General features: G+C 36.9%; 1 protein-coding gene across 1 annotated transcript in view; it reads right to left on the minus strand.

The window, feature by feature from the left end:
* Positions 1-1,242: 1,242 nt before the first annotated feature.
* Positions 1,243-20,686, minus strand: part of git2a (G protein-coupled receptor kinase interacting ArfGAP 2a) — a 24,886-nt gene continuing 5,442 nt past the window's right edge. Inside the window, 21 exon segments of the mRNA XM_043240904.1 lie at positions 1,243-2,867; positions 3,865-3,928; positions 5,794-5,985; positions 6,159-6,241; positions 8,052-8,291; positions 9,897-10,175; positions 11,951-12,100; positions 12,175-12,317; positions 12,389-12,500; positions 14,144-14,241; positions 14,331-14,403; positions 15,022-15,073; positions 15,196-15,201; positions 16,190-16,235; positions 16,496-16,590; positions 17,435-17,552; positions 17,555-17,564; positions 17,657-17,743; positions 17,928-18,033; positions 18,465-18,577; positions 19,888-20,021. Coding sequence (XP_043096839.1) covers positions 2,655-2,867; positions 3,865-3,928; positions 5,794-5,985; positions 6,159-6,241; positions 8,052-8,291; positions 9,897-10,175; positions 11,951-12,100; positions 12,175-12,317; positions 12,389-12,500; positions 14,144-14,241; positions 14,331-14,403; positions 15,022-15,073; positions 15,196-15,201; positions 16,190-16,235; positions 16,496-16,590; positions 17,435-17,552; positions 17,555-17,564; positions 17,657-17,743; positions 17,928-18,033; positions 18,465-18,577; positions 19,888-20,021 — 2,414 coding nt within the window. The 3' untranslated portion in view covers positions 1,243-2,654.

A 20,686-nucleotide genomic window follows, 5' to 3' on the forward strand; every position in this document is an offset into this window, starting at 1 on the left:
GCAAACCTAAAGTGTTCTTTATCCAGGCATGTAGAGGAGGGAAGGAGCAGAGTAAAGTATGGGTTTGTGAAGATATTTCTGGTGGCCAACCTGGTGCAAAAAAGTACCTTACAGCATTAGCCAATCTTCTGATTTTCTGATCGCCATGTCCGCTGTGGAGGGATACGTTTCAATCCGTACTGAAGAGAAAGGATCGTGGTTTATACAGTCTCTTTGCAAACATTCAAAGGAGGAAAGTAAAAGGTGAGCCGTTCATTGCTTCGCTGGTCTTAACGCTCCGTTAACGCTTTCCTGCCAACGATTTAAAAACGTCTTTCTGCGCGTTTAGGGGCCTTGACATCTTGAGAATCCTCACCGAGGTCAACGACGAGGTCAGCAGGATGGAGGATTACAAGATGACCCCTGCGATCTATTTCACCTTGAGGAAAATGCTTATTTTCAGAGCCCAGCCGAAAAAAAAAGTTAGCAGTTACTTTTGCGTTCAGAACAAAAATAGACTGCATTGTCGCAAATAATCAAGACAACAACTGAATAATTATCTATTTTTGGTTTAACAAATTTGTTTGTGGCTTTTTCTGATCAATGGTTTTTAAGAATAAGAAAAAATATATATATTTTTTTAACTTTTTGTTTTATGGTGATTTCTCTACCAACCTGTATAATTTTACAGTTTTTTAACGTTTGATCTCGCTTGTAAAAAATATTGCACCACATAAATAATCATTAAAAATGGTTTCAAAATGCTTTCTCTGGTGCTCTTCCGTTTCATCTTGGATGATGTGGATCTTATTTCCTATCTACCTGTAACTACGCAACTCTGTTAGTGTAATAATTTGCTCTTCTTATTGTTTTTCAACCGTTTGCATCTGTTGAAACAACAGAGCTTGTTAGTGGCATTGCTATTGGACAAAAAATGGGACTGAGAGCTACGGGGTCCCCACGTAAACCACATTCTAGATCAGTTAGTGCTTGTTTTCCATCAGATGGGAGCCGAAGCGACGAGGGCTTTAATACTCCATCTTTTCTGGCTCAGACTGCTACAGCAGACAAGTCCTAAGCTCTCACTATTAATTGAAGCCGTAAAGAGATCGACAGATCTGAGTGGATCACTGACTTTTTTTGATAGCAATTAGCACCTGTAAGGTTCAATGCTAGGTTAAATGACACGACATAACACGCACAAATCTCACAAACGTTAAAAATATATTTTTTTATAAGAAATAATCCGGGTTGAGATTGAAGTGTTTTACGTTTCACTTTATTATGGCTCAGTTTCTGAAGTGAACAAAAACCCTGGAGCAACAAACGAAGCTCAAAAGGATAAATTAAGTTTTTAAAAAATAAAGAACACGTTTTATTCTTAACCACAGGGACAGCAATGACGTGAACGAGTGGAAGGAGGTTCATCTAAACGACTACGAACACTCGAAGGAGGTGGGGTTTAACACTGAGCTGGAGCTGCACTAACCTGATCGGGCTGGACTAGAAGTAGAGAGGAAATAAATGAAAACACTGAAATGAAAGCACAATATGAGGAACTATCTACACAAACCAAAAAACGTTTAAATGATCACAAACACAGTATCAGTATCTGCTGGTGGAGATTGTTCATCTGCAGCATATTGAAAAAAAATACTTTGACCTCCAAGTAACTGATGCAATATAAGCTTAAGTTTACTTAACATTTCTTCACTTTTTTATGCATACTAGAGGTCAACCAATGGGTTTTTAGGGCTGATGCCGATATATATAGATATAGATATATATATACATCCTCACTTTTTTTATGCATACTAGAGGTCAACCAATGTGTTTTTTTAGGGCTGATGCTTAGATATATATATATATATATATATATATATATATATATATATATATATATATATATATATATATATATATAAAACCCGTATTTTATACATACCTGGCATAAAAACGAATATAAATGTGAAAATGAAGAATAATAAGGGCTTTAAAAAAAGCTCTCTTTAAATGCATTTAAATAACTTTATCTGCAAATCGGTTTTGAAACTCGATAACCATAAAAATGCTTAATATCAACACCGATAATCGGTCGACCCCAATGCGCACTGTAAATCTGAATATTATAGCCACCAGATTTATCCAACAGAGAAAAGGGCATTCACTTTGGACATAAATGAAATACGATGTTTTTTTTCATTAATAGATAATTTGACATCTTTATAATTATGTTTATTGTATCTGTACCTACACTAGCCCTACCTGACCGCGTCAACAGAACATTTTGTACAATAGATTTTTTTTTTATTATTATTACACATTATGTTTAACTGACATAAAAAAAAAAAAAAAAAAAAATCTACCAAATGTTTGAATATGAAGAGGTAAAATTAGTCAGAATAGTGCAGAATAGTCTTTTCCGCTCAAATCCTTCTCCATCTAGTCAAACACACACAGGTCCACACATACACACATCCTTACAAAACCCTTGAGAGCACCTCAGGCTTTATCTTATGGCTTCAAGCCGAACGACACAGACGACGGACACCTTAAATTAAAAAATAAAAACATGCAAATACAGCTTAAATGAAAAAACAAACAAACAAAAAAACCCTGCGACGTACCTAATAAATACCGATTAAATAACACCGGGGTAGCATTACAGGCGGGACTCAGTTGCTGTTCTCTTTGGTGGTTATGGTAACGAGTTGCTTGGCAGCTTTGGCGATGTCATAAGCGCACTGGATGACCTGCTGAGTGACCAGCTGCACGTCCGCTGCGGGGCTGCTCTCCAGAGGAGACGCTTTCTTACACTCGCTCTGCAGCCGGTTCGCGCTGGACGTTAACAATCGCAAAGAGCTCCTCACCGTCTCGGAGCGCGGCCTCTGTAAGAGCGACAAATACACACGAGATGCGTTAAGACCGGTTCATAGTTTTAGGACTTAACGTAAAACCTAACGCATTCGGACACTGATCGAGAAATAGCCTAGGCGTGAATTGGACGCGGGTCAAAGAGTTGTAGCCGTTAAAGGGTAACACTGCTTTAAATCTTTGTAGTCCCCCCAAAAATGTAAAAGTTTTCTGTTTTTAGGAGCCAAAATAAATATCACACATTTAAATGTATCCACTAAAATGTTATTCAATGTGACAATGTTGTCAGGTATATTTACAAATAAAAAATTAATTTATGACATATGCGTCATTACTTTAACCCCAAATACTAAGTAGGTTTTTTTAATCAGATACTGTTTTTTTAAATAATTTAATATGCTTTCTTATTCTTTCATATATTTTAATATGTTGTTATTATGTAGACATTTTAACGTCTTTGACCCATGCACATTATACGCAAAATTATATTTTAAACATTTCAACTGCATTTTTAAATAATAAAAATGATCATTTATATATAAATAGTTTACACGTTTTATCAAAAGTGTGATTGTTATATCGGTTCATAACTCCATATGTCCAGATGGTGTTTGGACAAATTCTGTTATTATTTACTCACCCTCGCTTCATTTTAAACACTTTGAAACGCAAATAAAAGATATTTTTATGAATTCTGTGAGCTTCATGACTCGCACAGACAGCAACGCAACGGACATGTTCAAGGCCCAAAGGTAGCATCATGTGACCTCAGTGGCGTCGTAACCTTCATAACTATAATGTTACGAAGCTGCGAGAATATTTTCGGCGTGCCAAGAAGCAGACGTCTTTAGACGCACGAGGAGAAACTAATGACAGAGTGTTTATTTCTGGGCGAACTGACGCTTTAAGGCAAAGTTAAATGCATCGAAATATTTTAGTGTAAACCGTAAAATTCAAATAAACATAAAATATTTTTATTGCATTTATGAAGTGTGGAGAGAAAGTGCACACCTTGGGGAACAGGGCAGCCATTTCATTTACAGCCACATGTATTCTTTCTGAGCAGGGTGTAAAGCTATTGGAGGAAAAATCGATTAGTTACAACCATAAAAATACAGTTTTAAAGAAATGATAAATTACTGTATCCAAAACAACTTCGAGCGGATGAATGATAAAACTACTGAGAGCCAAACAAAACTACAGCACACACTAATACAGTTAATGTTATAGTTATTGTTCTTGGTGTGAATGGGCCTTATAATATAATTTGTCCATAATATTACACTGTATACAGATTTTGCATCTTTTAAAAAATACCTCTCTGATTTTTATTCCACTCCGACAAATGACAGATATGTTAAGAAAACGTGTGGAATGCCCCCCAAAAAAACATGCAGATTTGTTTGAAACGTTAGTTGTGCAGCAGAAACGATGCATTTCCAGCGCTAATACGTTTTTAAGCATCTCGTCAAACAACTAACCTTTTAAGAAGAACACTTATTTCGCAACGAAATACAAACCAGTGCAAAACAGAAAGGCCAAAAGTTAGACGGACGTCAGTACAAAGATCCTATAAAAGACAAAACAAGTGCGCCAACGCCACTTCCTGCAGATAAAAGTCTTCGGCCGAGTAGCACTCATGCGTATCCCATTCATGTTCAGATTAGTGGGTTACGAGGTTAAGAAGAGAGAGGTAGAGGTAGACACTGTGCCTGTGAGGCAGGGACAGAGGCCAGAGTACCAGGAGGCAGGGCTGTTGGGGTTTGCTGGGAGGCCGAGGGACTGCATGGGAGACGGGGGCTTGTCTGCCCAAGGCACCAGTGTGCTGAAACAACCCAGACTGTGTCTGAGTCTGCGGACACTCTCCCTCTGCTCACATGGTGCACTGGTGGGAAAACAAGATAGATCGGGGCCCAAACAGAGCACGGTCCCCGACGCGACAGACCCCAAATGGTGAACGCGGGCAATTGAGGGCGGACAGAAAATGGAGGAGCTACGAACGGAGGAACTGAGTCCAAGAAGCGATTTGCATAAACAGGCACTTTTCATGAATAGGGTGCAAAAAGGAAGATGTAAACTACTTTTGTATTCATTGAAATATATACACATATATACACATATATATATATATATATACATATATATATATATATATATATATATATATATATACACACATACATATATTTTGTTTTATATTGTGTATGTGTATATATATTTTAAAAAAATATATTAAATAATACATTATCATGACTGAAATGATCCTTTTAAAATGAAATTTTATAAAAATCTAAAATAATAAAAAAATCTGATACTTTTGGTAATAGCATATTAAATTTTTTTAATGCAATCTAAAATCCTTAGTAAGCATAGGAGACTTTCATAAATAAATAAATAAATAAATAAAAAAATAAAAAATAATAATAATAATAATAATATATATATATATATATATATATATATAATATATATATATATATATATATATATATATATATATATATATATATATATATATATATATATATATATAAAATAAAAATGCACTTTGGAATTGTTAGATTCATAAAATTCTCAAAAAAATATATAAAAAAATCTCACAACTACAATATTGATTTCTAAAACAATGATTGCTCTCTAATAGTTTAAAGGGACAGTCAACCAAAAAAAAAAAAAAAAAAAAAAAAAAAAAACTGGTCACCAACAATTTTCTAACTATTTTGGATGAGTGAATGAAAGAAAAAATCTGAATGTTTTGGTTTACTATCCCCTTTAAAGCTCACCTATCCCTTGTAACCTACTCATGAAATGTGCCGACAATTTACATATGAAACTGTTAAATATATGGCTGCAGAAGTTAACAAAAGGAAGAAGGGAATGAAATGATCTCAGCCGTTTTGCTGGCCCGTGTGCTGAAGGAAGACACCGACGTCCTCTCACCTCTCATGCTTGTTCTCCTGCGCAGCCCTCAGCAGCTCCTGGATGTTCTTGGTGATCTGCTCAGTTTTCCGGATGACGTCTTCGGTGCTGGGCAGGCTGGGGTCGGGCTCACACTCGTGATCGTCCAGCTCGGGTATAGAGCCGCTCTCTCCCATCCAGCCGCTGCTGCGCAGGCGACATCTTCGGCCGAAGCTGAGGAGAGGGATGAGAACGAGGCGTCGGGGGATGAGTCATGCGTCATTACTGGGTTCCTCGCTGGGCTAAAAGACGGTTCTTATATTCAGAGAAAGAGGCTGGTTTGGTTTGCCAGCAGGACTCGAGGCGAGAGTTATTTCAGGTAGCAAAAACAAAAACCATACACATACCCAGAGTCGTCCAGATCAGATTCGTTAACCGTGTTGTCATAGTCGCCATCGGACACGCTGCTCTGCTTGTCGAACTTGGAGCCCTAAAGAGACAGGAAAGGTCACAGTAAAAAAAACCAGGTGGCAAGCGATCATATTGTCTGTTAGCTCATACGAAGTAAAACTAATTATTAAATTAGAATGGCCAGTCTAGTATTAAGCAAGCTCTTAGCATTCGATCCATTAGATAATTCAGGCAATATACTGAAAAGCGAGCGATGCGGGGTTTAAAAGTCATCTTAGTATGTACCATAATTAAAGACGCTAACAATTTGAGCCTGATTCTTTATACTTTATTTTTTCCCCTTTGAAAAAAAAAATAAAATAAAAAAATAAGTAAAAAATAACTCCAATATGGAGTTAACAGTGGGAAAAAATAAATAAAATTATTATATTTTAACATTTATTATTATTCAAATTATTATTATATACAATTATCATAAAGGTGCACATACACACACACTGTTCAAGAGTTTAGGGACTGTAAGATTTCTCGTTTTAAGAATGCTGCAAGGATTGTTAAATTCCTATTCATCAAAATCTTAAAATGAACCGTGTCAGTTTCCACAACAATAAAGAATATTTCCCATATTTATAATTAGAAGGATCACGTGACAAAGTGCTGCTAAAACCTCACCAACCCTAAACTTTTAAAACAGCGCGTGCCGTACCTTGAACGCAAGTCCACAGAAAAGGTCGTCTTTATTTAGAATTTGGATGCAAACATTTAAGTAAAACAGCCTTTAAACAAAGCGCGCTTTCTCGGGTTAAAACTGAATGTAGGTCACGGCTCTGATCAGGGTTTTCCTTCACGCCGCAGTAAAGCGGTCTCACTGAAGCGTGATTCACAGAGCTCATGGATAATGAGGTAATGGGGTCAGACGCCAGCAGCGCTCTCGAACATTCACAAAGTATTCTATCAATTTGTTATCGGTGTAGCACCGGTCATGATGCTTGGAGAACCGCCACATGATGTGGAATAATCAAATTAATGCTGCACCGGACACACACTTACTCTATAAGCAGCTCCTTTTAGGGATGTAAAAATGCACCAATGCTTTGTGACCTTACTACTGTTCAAAAGTTTGGGGTCAAATGATCAAACGTTATAAGATTTATATTTGAAGTGAACGCTGATCTTATAAAATTGCTATTGGTTAAATTCGGAAAATAACACAATTACCACAATAAAAAAATAAGAATTATTGTTTCGTGAAAATATATATATTTTTTAAACACTAAATTTTAATAACTGAAATGATAATTTAAAAATTTCATAAAAATCTAAAATAAAAAAAAAAAAAAAAAAATTCCTTTGGTAATAGCTAAAAAAAAATAAATAAAATGCAGAAATAATGCAATGTAAAAGCCTTAGTAAACAAGAGACTTTCAAAATAAAAATAAAAATAAAATGAACAAACCCAAACTTTTAAAAGGTATTTTGAATAATGTAGAGTGTGCAAAAACTATTTAAATAATTTAACTGATTAATTGAATTAAATTGATTGATGCATTAAAACATCTTCACCCTAAATATTTACACATAAAAATGTAACCTTTTTTTTAATGAAACGCCTATAAACAGGACAAACTGCACAAACACATTCAGCGACAATTAAATCTAAAAATTTACACACAGAGCATTTACATATTAATATTTCACAAATGCATATTTCTTCTTTCCTCTGTCAGCCCAGAGCATACAGCTTTACAAGACCTCCTGAACAGACATGTGAGCAGAAGCAGCAGCGGACAGGCCCCGAGAGCGAGGCACCCTGGGAATGAAGACGCAAGCCGTGAAATGCGTGCGCTATCTGTGAGGATGACGGCGATGACGAAGGCAGAAATACGTATCAGATGAAAACAGCAGCCCCCGGTGGGTTGGTGGAGGGAGCGTTCATGCACGCCGATGCGTGGAGCACAACAGGTGTAAGGGGACAAGGGACGGATGGGAGTCGAGGAGGATGGAGACGAGGCCAAGGGTTCCGGCCGCTTCCGTCCGGGCCCCTGAGGATCTCGCAAACAGGACGGGGAGGATGAGGAGGGGAGGAAGGGGAGGGAAGAGGAGGCGGCCACAAACGCACCTTTTCCCATCTAAAAAAGGGGTGCAAATAAAACTTAAGAATGAAAGGGCTAGAGAACGAGGAGTCATTTTGACTCGTGTAAGGTGGCAGGATGTCGTCGACAATCGAACAGAACAGCCATGCTGCAATTCTTTATATTATTAAATGTCAAACGATTAATCGCATCCAAAAACGTTTTTGTTCACATCATACACGTGTGTGAGTAATATTAACGTATTATGTATATACAAACACGCACGCATGTATACATTTTGAAAATTTTCTACATGCACACAAGTTGTACATATTTCATATATAAAACATAGCATTTTTCTTATACATGTACATGCGTGTGTATTTATATATAGATAATGTAGAAGCACATTACGTAAACATACTTTTAACTGTGCAGCGGATTAATTGTTCGACAGCAGAAACGTATCTTATGATGACCAAAATTAATATTACTTCATAAACACAAGTTTAAAAGTTTGGGGGGTCTTGACAGATGTCTAATGTTCACTAAGGCTATATTTATTTGATCAAAAATGCAGTTAAAAAAATAAAAAAATTTAATATTACAAATTAAAATAACCGTTTTCTCCTAGAATACAATTTTTTAATGCATTATATTTCTGTGAAGGCAAAGCTGCATTTTCAGCAGCCACATGATCCTTCAGAAATTGTTCTTAAGTATTAACTTCTTCAAATATTATTAATGTTAATATAATAATAATAAAATAAAAAAAATACTACCAAACTTTTGACTGGTGACTGATATACCAATACACTAATATTAGTTATAAATTATGAACAATCATGAAGCAATATTTTATAAATCCCAGCACAAATCCACTGTTAAATAATAATGACTGATGAGTAAAGTTTTAATAGCTGCAACATTTACATGCACTGGAAAATAATCAGCATCATTAAAACTCATTAAAAGCGATGCAAAGCCATAGGGTTAAAACATTTTTTAATATCAACACTCAAAAAAAAAAAAAAAAATGGAGGAAACGAAACAGGAACTTACACTGTAAACAGACAACTGAAAATAAAATACTGGGCATTTTACATCAAGTCAATACTGAATTCAGTAACAGTGACGTGTACAAAATATAATTTTTATTTAAACAAAAAACAACGACAACATTTTTGAAAAGTGCACTAAGTAACTTTTACCACTGTGAAAATTTTGTGTTTAATACTTAAAAATAGGTTCTTGTTCAGTTAGTCACTTAATCTCAGTAAACCCCAATTATTGGACCAGACTTAACAGGATCAGTCATATTATAAAATCACTTAGGGCACCTTTTCCTTAGAGCTTGAAATGAAAAATAACAACTCTACGTACAAACCAAGTTTACAAAAAGCAATGAGAATGAGACCGTGTGACTTGTGCATTGAGTTGGATTTAAATAAAAACGTGTTTTGCAACTCCCGACACGTGACACGTGAAATTAAAACAGGAAACAGGAAGTGATGGTGAAACAGCTGCTGTGTGAGTTAACGGGAGGCGAAGTGATACGCGGAGAGACTCTCGTAAAGGGTGCCATCGGCATGCTGCGACATTTGAAAAGCAAGGTGAAGAAGAAAAAGGAGGAGAGAAGGCGAGAGGCAGGTTTTTACTTACATAGGTCGGGAAGGGTTGCAGGGTGGGGAAGGTCTCCTCGGGATAAGGGGTCTCTCCCTTGGGGAGAAAAGGCTTCAGGCCAGAGCCGGTTTCATACATAGACATGGGGCGGCTGGCCCGTGCAGAGAGGTGGCGTTTCAGGGCAGAGGAGGAGGAAGAGGAGGAAGAGGAAGAGGGACTGGAGGGATTGGGGTGGTCAGGGCCGCCGGGGGCCTGATAGGGCTGCTGAGCGGAGACCTGCCGCCTGAGAGAGCTGTTCTCGCTTTGCAGAGACTGCAGCTGAAGAGAAACACGAGTAAGCCAGAGAAACGCAGAGGAAAGCAGAAACTTTAGCAAAGCTGAGCTCACAGGGAAAACCGTCAGTCAAGAAATAAACGAGGTTCAGCTCAGAAATCCTCATCCGAGGCCTAAAGACTACTTCTATCTACAGAATACTCTTCCATTTTATCAATAAAAATGAGTCTCATGCACTAATAACTGCGTGGTTCTCGTAATTCATATTGCATTGCTACTCAAAGAAACATCTATCTATCCATCTATCTATATGTGTGTGTGTGCATGTGCATACTTTAAAACCTAATGAAAATGTTCTATGAAACGTCAAATATAGCACAAATCCATTTACTAATTAAAATAAATGTAACATTTAAATAGCAAAACACATTTATATTTTCATATATTAAAACCAAAATGTTCTATGAAACAAGATTTATTTATTATTATTTATCTAGACCTTATACTCTTGTAATTAGGAAGAATTATAACGCAAAAATATTTTACGGGGAACTCCCATAATGAGAAAAGCATTTTTACGGAGTTGCTCAATAAATGCAAACCTCACGACGGCGAAAGGTCTGATTTAGCATGCAGGCACAGGCAGATGAAACGTCTAGGCATGCTCGCAGAACAAAGCACAAGTTAGACGCGCCTAAAAAGAGACAGAGGTTCACTCCGCAGCTCAGAAAGGAAACGCAGAGCACAATAAAACTGCCTGAAGACGTCGCTCATAATGATCTGGCCGTCTCTATTTTTACCCGGTCAGATGTGCGTCCAATGCAAAGCCACACAGTTTTATCCCACAAGTGTCACAATGGCCTAATTTTACACAATCATTTTTAATAGTATCTGAGAAACACCATATATATATATATATATATATATATATATATATATATATCCTATATTTATCCTTTTGTGTGGGAAATGCATATAATCCAAAACCACAGTCTACTTGTAATACATTTTAAGCAAGAAGCTAAACAGCATGACTAAACTAGTTATATATATATATATATATATATATATATATATATATATATATATATATATATATATATATATATATATATATATATATATATATATATATATATATATATATATATATATATATATACACACACACACATCAAAATCATCCATAATCAAATCTTTGAAATCACTACCTTTTAATATAATTAAATGAGAAAGTTAAAGGGACGCTGAAAGTGTACTTTTTACATTTTAAAATATTACTAAACAGTTTTATGCACGACTAAATTATTAAACACTTCAGGGAGTGTGAGCAAATTCTAACTGAAGTACAATTAATCTCGGGTTCGACAATGTAGTGGTAAGTGATGTTTTCACCGAAATTTTATTCATAATCACTTTATAGGTTGCTCCATATTTTTTTTGCTTCTGATTTGTATTCCCTAAACCCTTGCACATACATCCAGAACACAGCCAATTAAAAAGGAGTCATGCTGATGCGAGAGCCAACTACTAAATGAGGTTTGCGGTTAGGGAGGTTAGCATGCCAGCTAGTCAAACTGCGTTTTGGTTTCATCGACATCGTACGTCTCATCCAACGGTTTAGAGGTCAAGGTCATGCTGGTTATTTGAACGCTTGCGGCGGTTATTACGGTATTATTTAGACATCGGCATTCCAGAGGATTTTTAAGAATCGCAATCCTCGTCAATTTTGCCCCCCGTCGCGTGCGAGAAGAGGTGCAGGGGTTAGGCAGTCTCGCTCCGACCAGGGCCTTCAGCGCTCACGGCTGAATCTCTGGTACCTTTTTCTGCATCATTCTCAGCTCCTCGCTCAGATTGCTGTTGGCCTTCATCAGTTCCTGAATTTTGGCCTCCGAGGCCGAAAGCGCATTTTTCACCTCCAGGAACTCCTGCACGGAAACCGGTCCGTCGGACAGATCAGAGTCCAGGCTCTGGAGGAGAAGAAAAGCAGTTGGGAAAGGCATCCGCCAAGACTGGCACGGTTCCTCATGCTTTAGAGGTCTACCTTAGCTCGGTCTGCTTTTCCCACTCGTAAATCGGTGTCCGTGTCCTCATCGGACGCCACGCTGTCATAATCCGGCTGGTCGGTTTCCTGGCTTTCACTTCCGTGACGGCTGCCCGCGCTTTTGAAGAAGACGTCGACGTTGTCTACGAAGCAGCAGACGAAACGATCATGAAGCGTCAACGAGGACTTTAGAAGAAAATCAAAGACTTTGTACCTTTAGGACTCGAGACGGAGTTCCCCTGCTGCCGTCGCTTTGCATCGCTTAGGATATCGATCACGAGTGTCGCAAATTCGTGAGCGTTAAACCTCGCCAGCTTCTGCCTTCCCTGCAAAAGAAATTCAGTGAGGGTTTTATTGCACATTCGCTGTCTGAACGACTAGCTTGCTAACCAGTGAACGGGTGCCGGTCGGGAATGACAGATAAAAACATTACAATACACTTTTGTACTATTCTGAAATTTCCAGATCAGACGTAAAAAAACGTAAATAGACGAGTATTCGAACGATATAGTTTTTTTTGACAGCCGAAGCCAATGTAGGCATCTTGGAAAACAAGACGCCTGATATATTTGTATTTTAATCAATATGTAAATGGCTGGTACACCCCAAAATTTAAATTCGGTCAATAATTACTCGCGTTGTTACAAACCCATAAGACCTTTGTTCGTCTTCGGAACACAAATGAAGGTATTTTTGATGAAATCGGAGCCATCTGGCCCTACATTGACTGCAACACAAGCGAAATGATCCCGGATCCAGAAACATAGTAAATGCATGCGTAAAACAGTCCATGTGACTCGGTTCAGTTTTGTGAATTTGCTACGAGAATACTTTTTGCACAAAGAAAGCAAATTTAACAATTGACTTAAACATGAGACAATCTGCACCGTTTCTATTCGGCGAAAAGTGAATGCCTGTGTTGTGATACTTTCTAAAAAAAAAAAAAAAAAAAAAAAAAAAGGAGGAAGACCTAACTTTGTGGAGAAGAATGGTTGAGTAAATTATGAAATTTTAGAAGTATTCTCATATAGTTGCAAAACTACAGTATACATCAAAAATATCTTCATTCATCTTCAGAACATAAATGGCCTTATGGGTTTGGAACTAAACGAGGATCAGTAATTAAATGATAGAAGAATTTTCATTTTGGGAAATATGAAATAATTTGAAAATGGATAAAAAAAAAAAAAAAAAAAAAAAAAAAAAGTTATTTCCATCTTAGATGGCAAAATATTTTTACAAATAAATATTTAATTTAAATTTAATTTAAAAAAAAAAAGTAAACGCTAACCTACAGAACAAATTTTTTCGGCAAAAAATAAAAACAGGCCGACCACTAGTAATGACACCTTTAACGATAGTATAATAATAAATCATTTATTTCTTAAACACCTAGTTTTGGTTAATTGATTGACTGGATTGTCTGATGTCTTAATCAGCTGTTTGCTGGCATTCTGACGGCACCCATTCACTGCAGAGGATCCACTAATGGACTGGGGGTACATTTTTAGCAATTTTTCATTTTTAACAGAACTATTTCTTAAATATGCCTTAAAATAGCAACAGAAAAAGTTGCCCATGTGAAAACCACTAAAGTAAATGTATAGTTCATTCATTTTATTGTTGAAAGAGGACGGCTTATTAAAAAAATCTGTTCTTTTTAGCCAAGTGTCAGTGTGTTAACAACTTTAAAATAAAACAAAAAAAAAATAATAATAATAATAAATGCAAATCTATCATCTGTGGTTTGGTTCTAAGCTTCAGTGAATAACAGCTTCGATGCCATTTCCTTTTTTATTAATTCCGTGACATCAGTCTCGTTTGTCTGGCACATTTCTGCTTGCTGCACTTCTATCTGCAAACGCTGCATAAAAGGTGTTATAAGACGTCGCATGTCGAAGCCCAATCTCTTCATTTCCTGTTAAAAAGACTTTAGCGAGAGCAGAAGTAGTTTGTGTTCAGAACTTGCCTGGTTTCGTGTCGACGAGTACTCCGGGTTCACAGGAAGGAAAGGCACGACTGTCGTCTCCGTTACCAAGGTGCTGTGGTTCTGAGTGGCCAGCCAAACTGCACCAGATACAAAGATAGCGCTCGTGTAACGTACGTTTCCTGAGTCGGTTCTTTTCGCTGAGCTAATCGAATGTCGATCATCTCACCTGCATCGGTCTCTCTTCGATCGACTTCATCGTACACGTCCATCGCCAGTTCCTCAAACAAATGATCGCTGAGCTGCAATGACATTGGTTGCATCAGTCACCTAGGCTCTCAATGGCCGCAATACTGTCTTTTATAATAATGCCTGGCAGATAACGGTTTTGTTGCAGCACTTAAAGGTCATCTGCTTTTGAGAAGCCTGACGGTTTCCTCTGTGCTCAGCGGTGTTCGTTTTCCAAGTAATAACCTACAGTAGTTTAAGCCAACTTTGTTCGTTTCGTTTTTTTTTTTTTTTTTTCCCAAGTATACTGAGTATAATCTACTTGCAAAATATAGCTCTTTAAAGTAATAACGTTCAGATGCATCGTTTATCTCAGCAATCGCAGTGGCATTTATCTGGAACAATAAGGATGTGGTTTTGAATTTTGGTAGCGGATAGCATTTCACCTTGCAGACTGTAAACTACTATTCTGTAATTGTATTCAATTAGGGTGAGAACATTTAAACAGAAGAAACTGCGTGACCAGGCTTTAGAAAAGACAACGTAATTTAATATATTGCTTAACATTTCAACTTAACATAAGCAATTGCTAAAAAAAAAAAAAAAAAAAAAAAAAAAAAAGAATTTGGAGAGAAGCAGTGTTTAAATAACAAAAAAAATTATAAATTCAATTAAAAAAATAAAGAACTCACAGACTGCAGTTTTCTTTTTGCAGCTTTTGCAAACTCTGTTAACTCCAGACTGCTATAAAAGGGAATAAAATAGTGAATCATGTTAGTTTTATTTGACTATTAAATAGCTTTATTAAAAAAAAGAGAAATGCGAAACTTAATTTTCAATCGCCAATCTCCATGTAAAATACTTACACGTTTCTTTTTCGTCAAAGACAGCAAAAAATAAACGGCAATATGTTAATGTTAAATGGTGTGAACCCTAAAAACCTGTTTGGATCACTATCTCTGCCTGGGAAGTATTCTGGGATGCGATCATTATTATTCAGTGTCGACCAATATTGGTTTTTTGACAGCCGATGAAGATATCTTGATATATCTCTTGCTATAACTAAAGCAAATACATTACTGTTACTAATAATATAAAGGTAAACATTACTTTACTGCAGACCTATTCATTCATTTGTCTAATAGTTCATTTGACAGACTTCCATTTGAAATAGACAGAACTTTTAAAGGGTGACAGAATAAAAGATTTTGGCAGCGTCAAAAGAAAAAAGTCTGATGGCAATATAGTAGACGTTTCTACTTTTAAGGTTTTAAATAAGTTTTTGGAGAATACAATTTCAAAATTTGGTAGAAATAATGGTACATTGTCATTCAGTGTAACAATTTTAAGTAAAAATTTAAACAACAAGCTTATTCTGACTTTTACATATTAAATATATAAAAGAACAAGGAAGCGTATTAAAATTGTGTTTAAATGAGTAAAAACTCAGACAAAAAAACTCTAGGATAGTGGCAAATGTAAAAAAATAGAAATTGCAACTAATTCGTTTAGGGGTAAAAGTCATTTGTCTCAATGTGTTGTACATTTTGAAAATATGCCAGACGAGATTGTAATGTAATACTGAATTACATTTACATTGCGGGATATTTATTGTTGACTCAAATCTAAAACAAAATTGCTTTTAAAAAGGCAGCAAAGAATAAAAGGGGCAAACGGTTTTTAGCAGTGTCAAAAAAGTCTGATATCAATATTTTATAAAATGCCAAATATCGGCCAACTACCAATTTAATGAGCAAAACATAACTAAGCGCATCCCAAAACACTCCCCTAGAAGAAACATCTATAAAAACGGCACTAGTTTGAACAGGAAAACGTCAGAAAGCATGAGATTGTTATTACCTATCCGCCATCTGCGGTATAATGAAATGCTGTCCATTCTTGTGGTCTGAAAAACAGAATGCATTGAGAGTATGGACATACTGACATGGTTTAACATTTTCAATCGACAACGCACTGCTGAAGATGCACACTGAAGCAATAAAGCCCATTAAGCTGACTCCAGCATCACTGCGTTGTTTTATTGAGCCATCTGGCGCGCCGAAGTAAGAGCGCGCTCTAAACTGGCTTCATCGACGTCTGCGGCCCCGCAGCTGGATATCAGCACATCGGTTCTCGTCATGATAACGCACCATCGCTCTGACTCACCAGGCTTCCGCCCACAGAGATAGAAGGCCAGCCTGTCTGTGAGCTCGTACTGTATTTCCACCAGTCTGTCTGCCAGGTCCTGATGGCCAGCTTGCCTGATTGCAAACAACACAATGACGTTACGACACGTGGGGTTTTATTTCTGAACTTTAGGGTCCCGTGCCAAATGCTGCCCTCAGCGCACACGTTCCTTTTCGCAGACTTAAATGAAATGTGAGCCAATAATAGGGCGCGCAGAAGGACTTCTCGACCATAAAATGACAGACCGTACAGATCTGTGGACAAGTAGCGATGTTGTTTACTAACATTGAACTAATACGATAGTAATTTTCGGTAATTGAAATAATGCTGAAACTAAATAAAATATGTATTTGATGGAAAGCTTAACTTAGTGCTGTCAAACCCTTTTTTTTTTAAACACAAGGACTGTTTACTTTGTACATTACGTATATAGAAAGATTTTTTGGTATTTCCTTTGATGCATTATATATATATATATATATATATATATATATATATATATATATATATATATATATATATATATATATAAAAACACTAAGACATTAAAATTTACTAAATTTAGAGGTTTTTGGAGAATAAAACGTCAACACTCAAACATCCAATTTTTTGGTATCTCCAAAAAAAGCACCCACAATTTTCTCTTTACGTAACATCCAGACTTAAAACTGTGGCATGCAGAATCTCAGAGAAATTCACTAAAATATAAATGTCCTCATGAGGACGCAGGGTCTTAGGAGGTTAACGGTGTGAAAAATTTAAATTTTGGATGAACTACCCCTTTAATATTTGTCAGTGAAGGCTTCATGACGAATCCATGACAAGTATTATTTGTAAATCACCACATTGACAATATCTGAAGTAATCAATAAATGCGGATTTTGACTTTTGAGCATTACTGCATTAGCTATTGATTACCTTGCATAGTGGATGGGTGTTTTGCCGCAGGAGTCCGGAGCACCAGGGTCTGCCCCGTACACACAGAGAAGCTCAGCCTGACATACCTGGCCTGCTTTAGCCGCTATGTGCAGCGGGTGTTCCCTTTCTCCTGTTCAAAGGAGTGGAGAGCCGTTCAAAACGAGCACTGTGTTTGGAAACTATTTTATTTGATGTAACTAAGGTGAGATCGGAGGTCGTTACCGGATGGAAGTAGTTGGCTTGAGCCCCAAGCGACAGTAACCGCAAACAGGTCTCAAGATTGCCGGTTCTAACGCTGGAGTGAAGTTGCTAAAGAATCAAATACGAGGCACGTCAGCAGAAACATTGCAACGAGCCTGATGCAAAAGTATCAGACGCACTCGAGAAACAATAATGCAGGGCATGCCCGAGATAAAATGTACCATAACGAATGCGTCGAATAATTGAATGAACCGAACAACATCCAAAAAAAAACAGGTAGCTCTTTCCTTACCTTGCTTAGATCAGCAGATGCTGTACTGTCATCATCTCGACAGGGTAAACGATGCACGAAAGCCAGCATTTGATACTTTGATTTTATAAACTCTGTTTTGTTAGGGCTTTTTGGGCGAGAGAAGTCATTTGGTTATTAGAGCCGGTTAACAGCCGAGGGATATTTCAGACACTTTCTGTATGAATGACCCTTCAAAAGTTTGGGTGGGGTTTTTTTTTGGTTTTAAAAGACTCTTATGCTCAGCATTTGTTTAAATACGGTGAACATATTATCAGCATCATGCTGATTTGCTGCTCAAGAAACATTTCTAATTATCACCGTTTAAAACATTAGTGCAACTTTTTTTGTTTCATTATTAAAGAACAGCATTTATTTGAAAAGGAAATCATTTGTAACACTTACATTTTGATTACTTTGATGCGTCATTTCTAAATAAAAGTATTGATTTCTCTCAAAAACGCGCATTTTACTGACCCAAAGTTTTTGAATGGAGGTCCATACCAACAAACGCCAATCTAGTAAGTTTTTATTACTCACTGGACTTTATCCTGAGGATTGGGTTTGCGTTTCCCGCTCGTGACGGATGACGGGTCCAGCAGAGTGTGCTCCCATATTGCATTAGCACCATTGTTGTATAATGTCTGAACCATCTGTGAAGGAAAAAAAAATATTGAGGGCATACGTCGCAAGACAAAAATTCATTATGACAACAAGCTCTTTTAAATATGCTTCGTGAGTCACGCTCTCTTTTGGAAGGCCCTCCAGTAGGTCGCACACCAATAAACCATTTTCTTTTAATCATTCAAAAGACTCTATTGATGTATTGAAAAGTCCGGAGCTGTAAATAAGAACGTGGAAAAAACGTACTACACAAGGATGCATGAAAATGAGACATTAACGGATTAAAGCTAGCAGTTATTTACGTCAAAAGAAGTTACACTTGAGACAGACGAAGCTGCGAGCTATAAAAGCACAAAATACTGCCCGTTTTATGTCCTAATTAACATAAGAGGCAGACAAAATAACGATCACTTTCTATAGACGCAAATAAATTTGCATACAGAGTTACATAAATAAATAGTAAATTAGCAAAGCTTAATAAAATTGCATAGTGTCAGCATTAACTGAACCAAAAATAAAAATTGTCATTTACTCTCTATCTCCCACACGACTTTGATCAGACACAAAGTGAGATCATTTTAATGAAACCCAAGAGTTTTATTTTCATCGTCTATTTAAGTTCAGCAGCCGAAGTGACCAAGGTGATGAAAACTGCTCAAAAGAGGCAAACGTGAACATACCTGGGTAAGAAACTAAACCAGATGTGTGCTACAGGCCGCTGGTAACCAAAACTTCCAAAGTCATCGGAAACGGAGGCCTTTCGCAGAGATACGAATGCTTCATTTGTTTAAAAACCTAAAATAAATCTGTTTATTTGCAGCTAAACAATGACGACAGATGATGACAGCTTATTTCTGGTTACCTTCATTTCTATTTTCAGTGCTCTCCTTTTCCGGTCACAAGTCACATTTTATTTGGGCGCTTGGCAGACACTTTTCAATAGTGAAATAGATAATTCACTTATTTTAATTACCACTTGATTAAACAAAGACCTCCTGATCTAAATACTTAATTTTAACCACCATCTAGAGCTGGAACACTTGTTTCAAGGAGCAATCGAGTATTAGTTGGGATATCGGCATTTGGTATCGGGGCATTTTAATGAGTTTGAGTCCAAGAGTACATTATCGGCCTGATACCGATACCAGTATCGGTATCGGAGCATCCGCTAATTACTATTATTAACATGCACATCTCAGGCAAAGTATTTATAATTAATCGCTCGTCAGTAAACTATGGCTCGGTGTAGTGCAGGTGATGGAGATTCCCGCGGTGCATGACAGTCGCATTCGATGCAGACGGCATAATAAAAGTCCTCTCGTCTGAGAGTTCGGCTCACCTGTAGCTGGGTGGGTGGCCAGGGCGTGTTTGACAAATGGCGCACTTGTGAGTTGTGGCGACCCAGACTGCGGTGAACGCCACAGCACCCGTCACATATCAGAACTCCTCTGTTCACAGACGCCCAGCGAGGATCTAAAGGGATCCCAAGAAAATCAACAGATCAACAGGAGGTAAACAACAGTGCGCCGATCGATACGCGACAACGCTAATGGAGCTTTTTGGCTGGTGCATGAGAACGAAAAACAGAAACGCAATACTTTTAAAAGGCTGATGCAAGGAAGACGCTTGTCATCGCGATCAAATCACCATTTACACACATTACACCTCTGTGTTTCTGGAACTGCTTATATTTTTAACATGCACATAAATCATCACAAATGTGAACCAACAAAGCATGCTCGATCAAAAATAAAAAACATTGTTACCTTAATGCAAACCATCAATGAAATGAATAAAACAAGTAAAAATAATTAACACAGACAAAAAAAAAATGAAAACAAGCACACAACAAAATAAAATGTTAAAATAAAAAAAATTAAAAACACTAAGATTCATTTTAATTACAAATGAACATGCTTACAGTAAAATGCACATATTTCTGTGAAGTATTAATCTATGATCCACTAAAATAGTCTGATTAACCATTACTAGTAGCAGAGTTGTGTATCAAATGTTAACATGGGCATTTAATATTTTTCCTAGAACATATAAAAGTAGCATCATTATGATGTGACGTAGTTTGACGAAAATAAAACGGCTTGCCGAGTTCTTCCTTATAAGGTCACAGTATCAAGGGG

This window comes from Puntigrus tetrazona, chromosome 5 (assembly GCF_018831695.1).
Source record: "Puntigrus tetrazona isolate hp1 chromosome 5, ASM1883169v1, whole genome shotgun sequence".
NCBI lineage: Eukaryota > Metazoa > Chordata > Actinopteri > Cypriniformes > Cyprinidae > Puntigrus > Puntigrus tetrazona.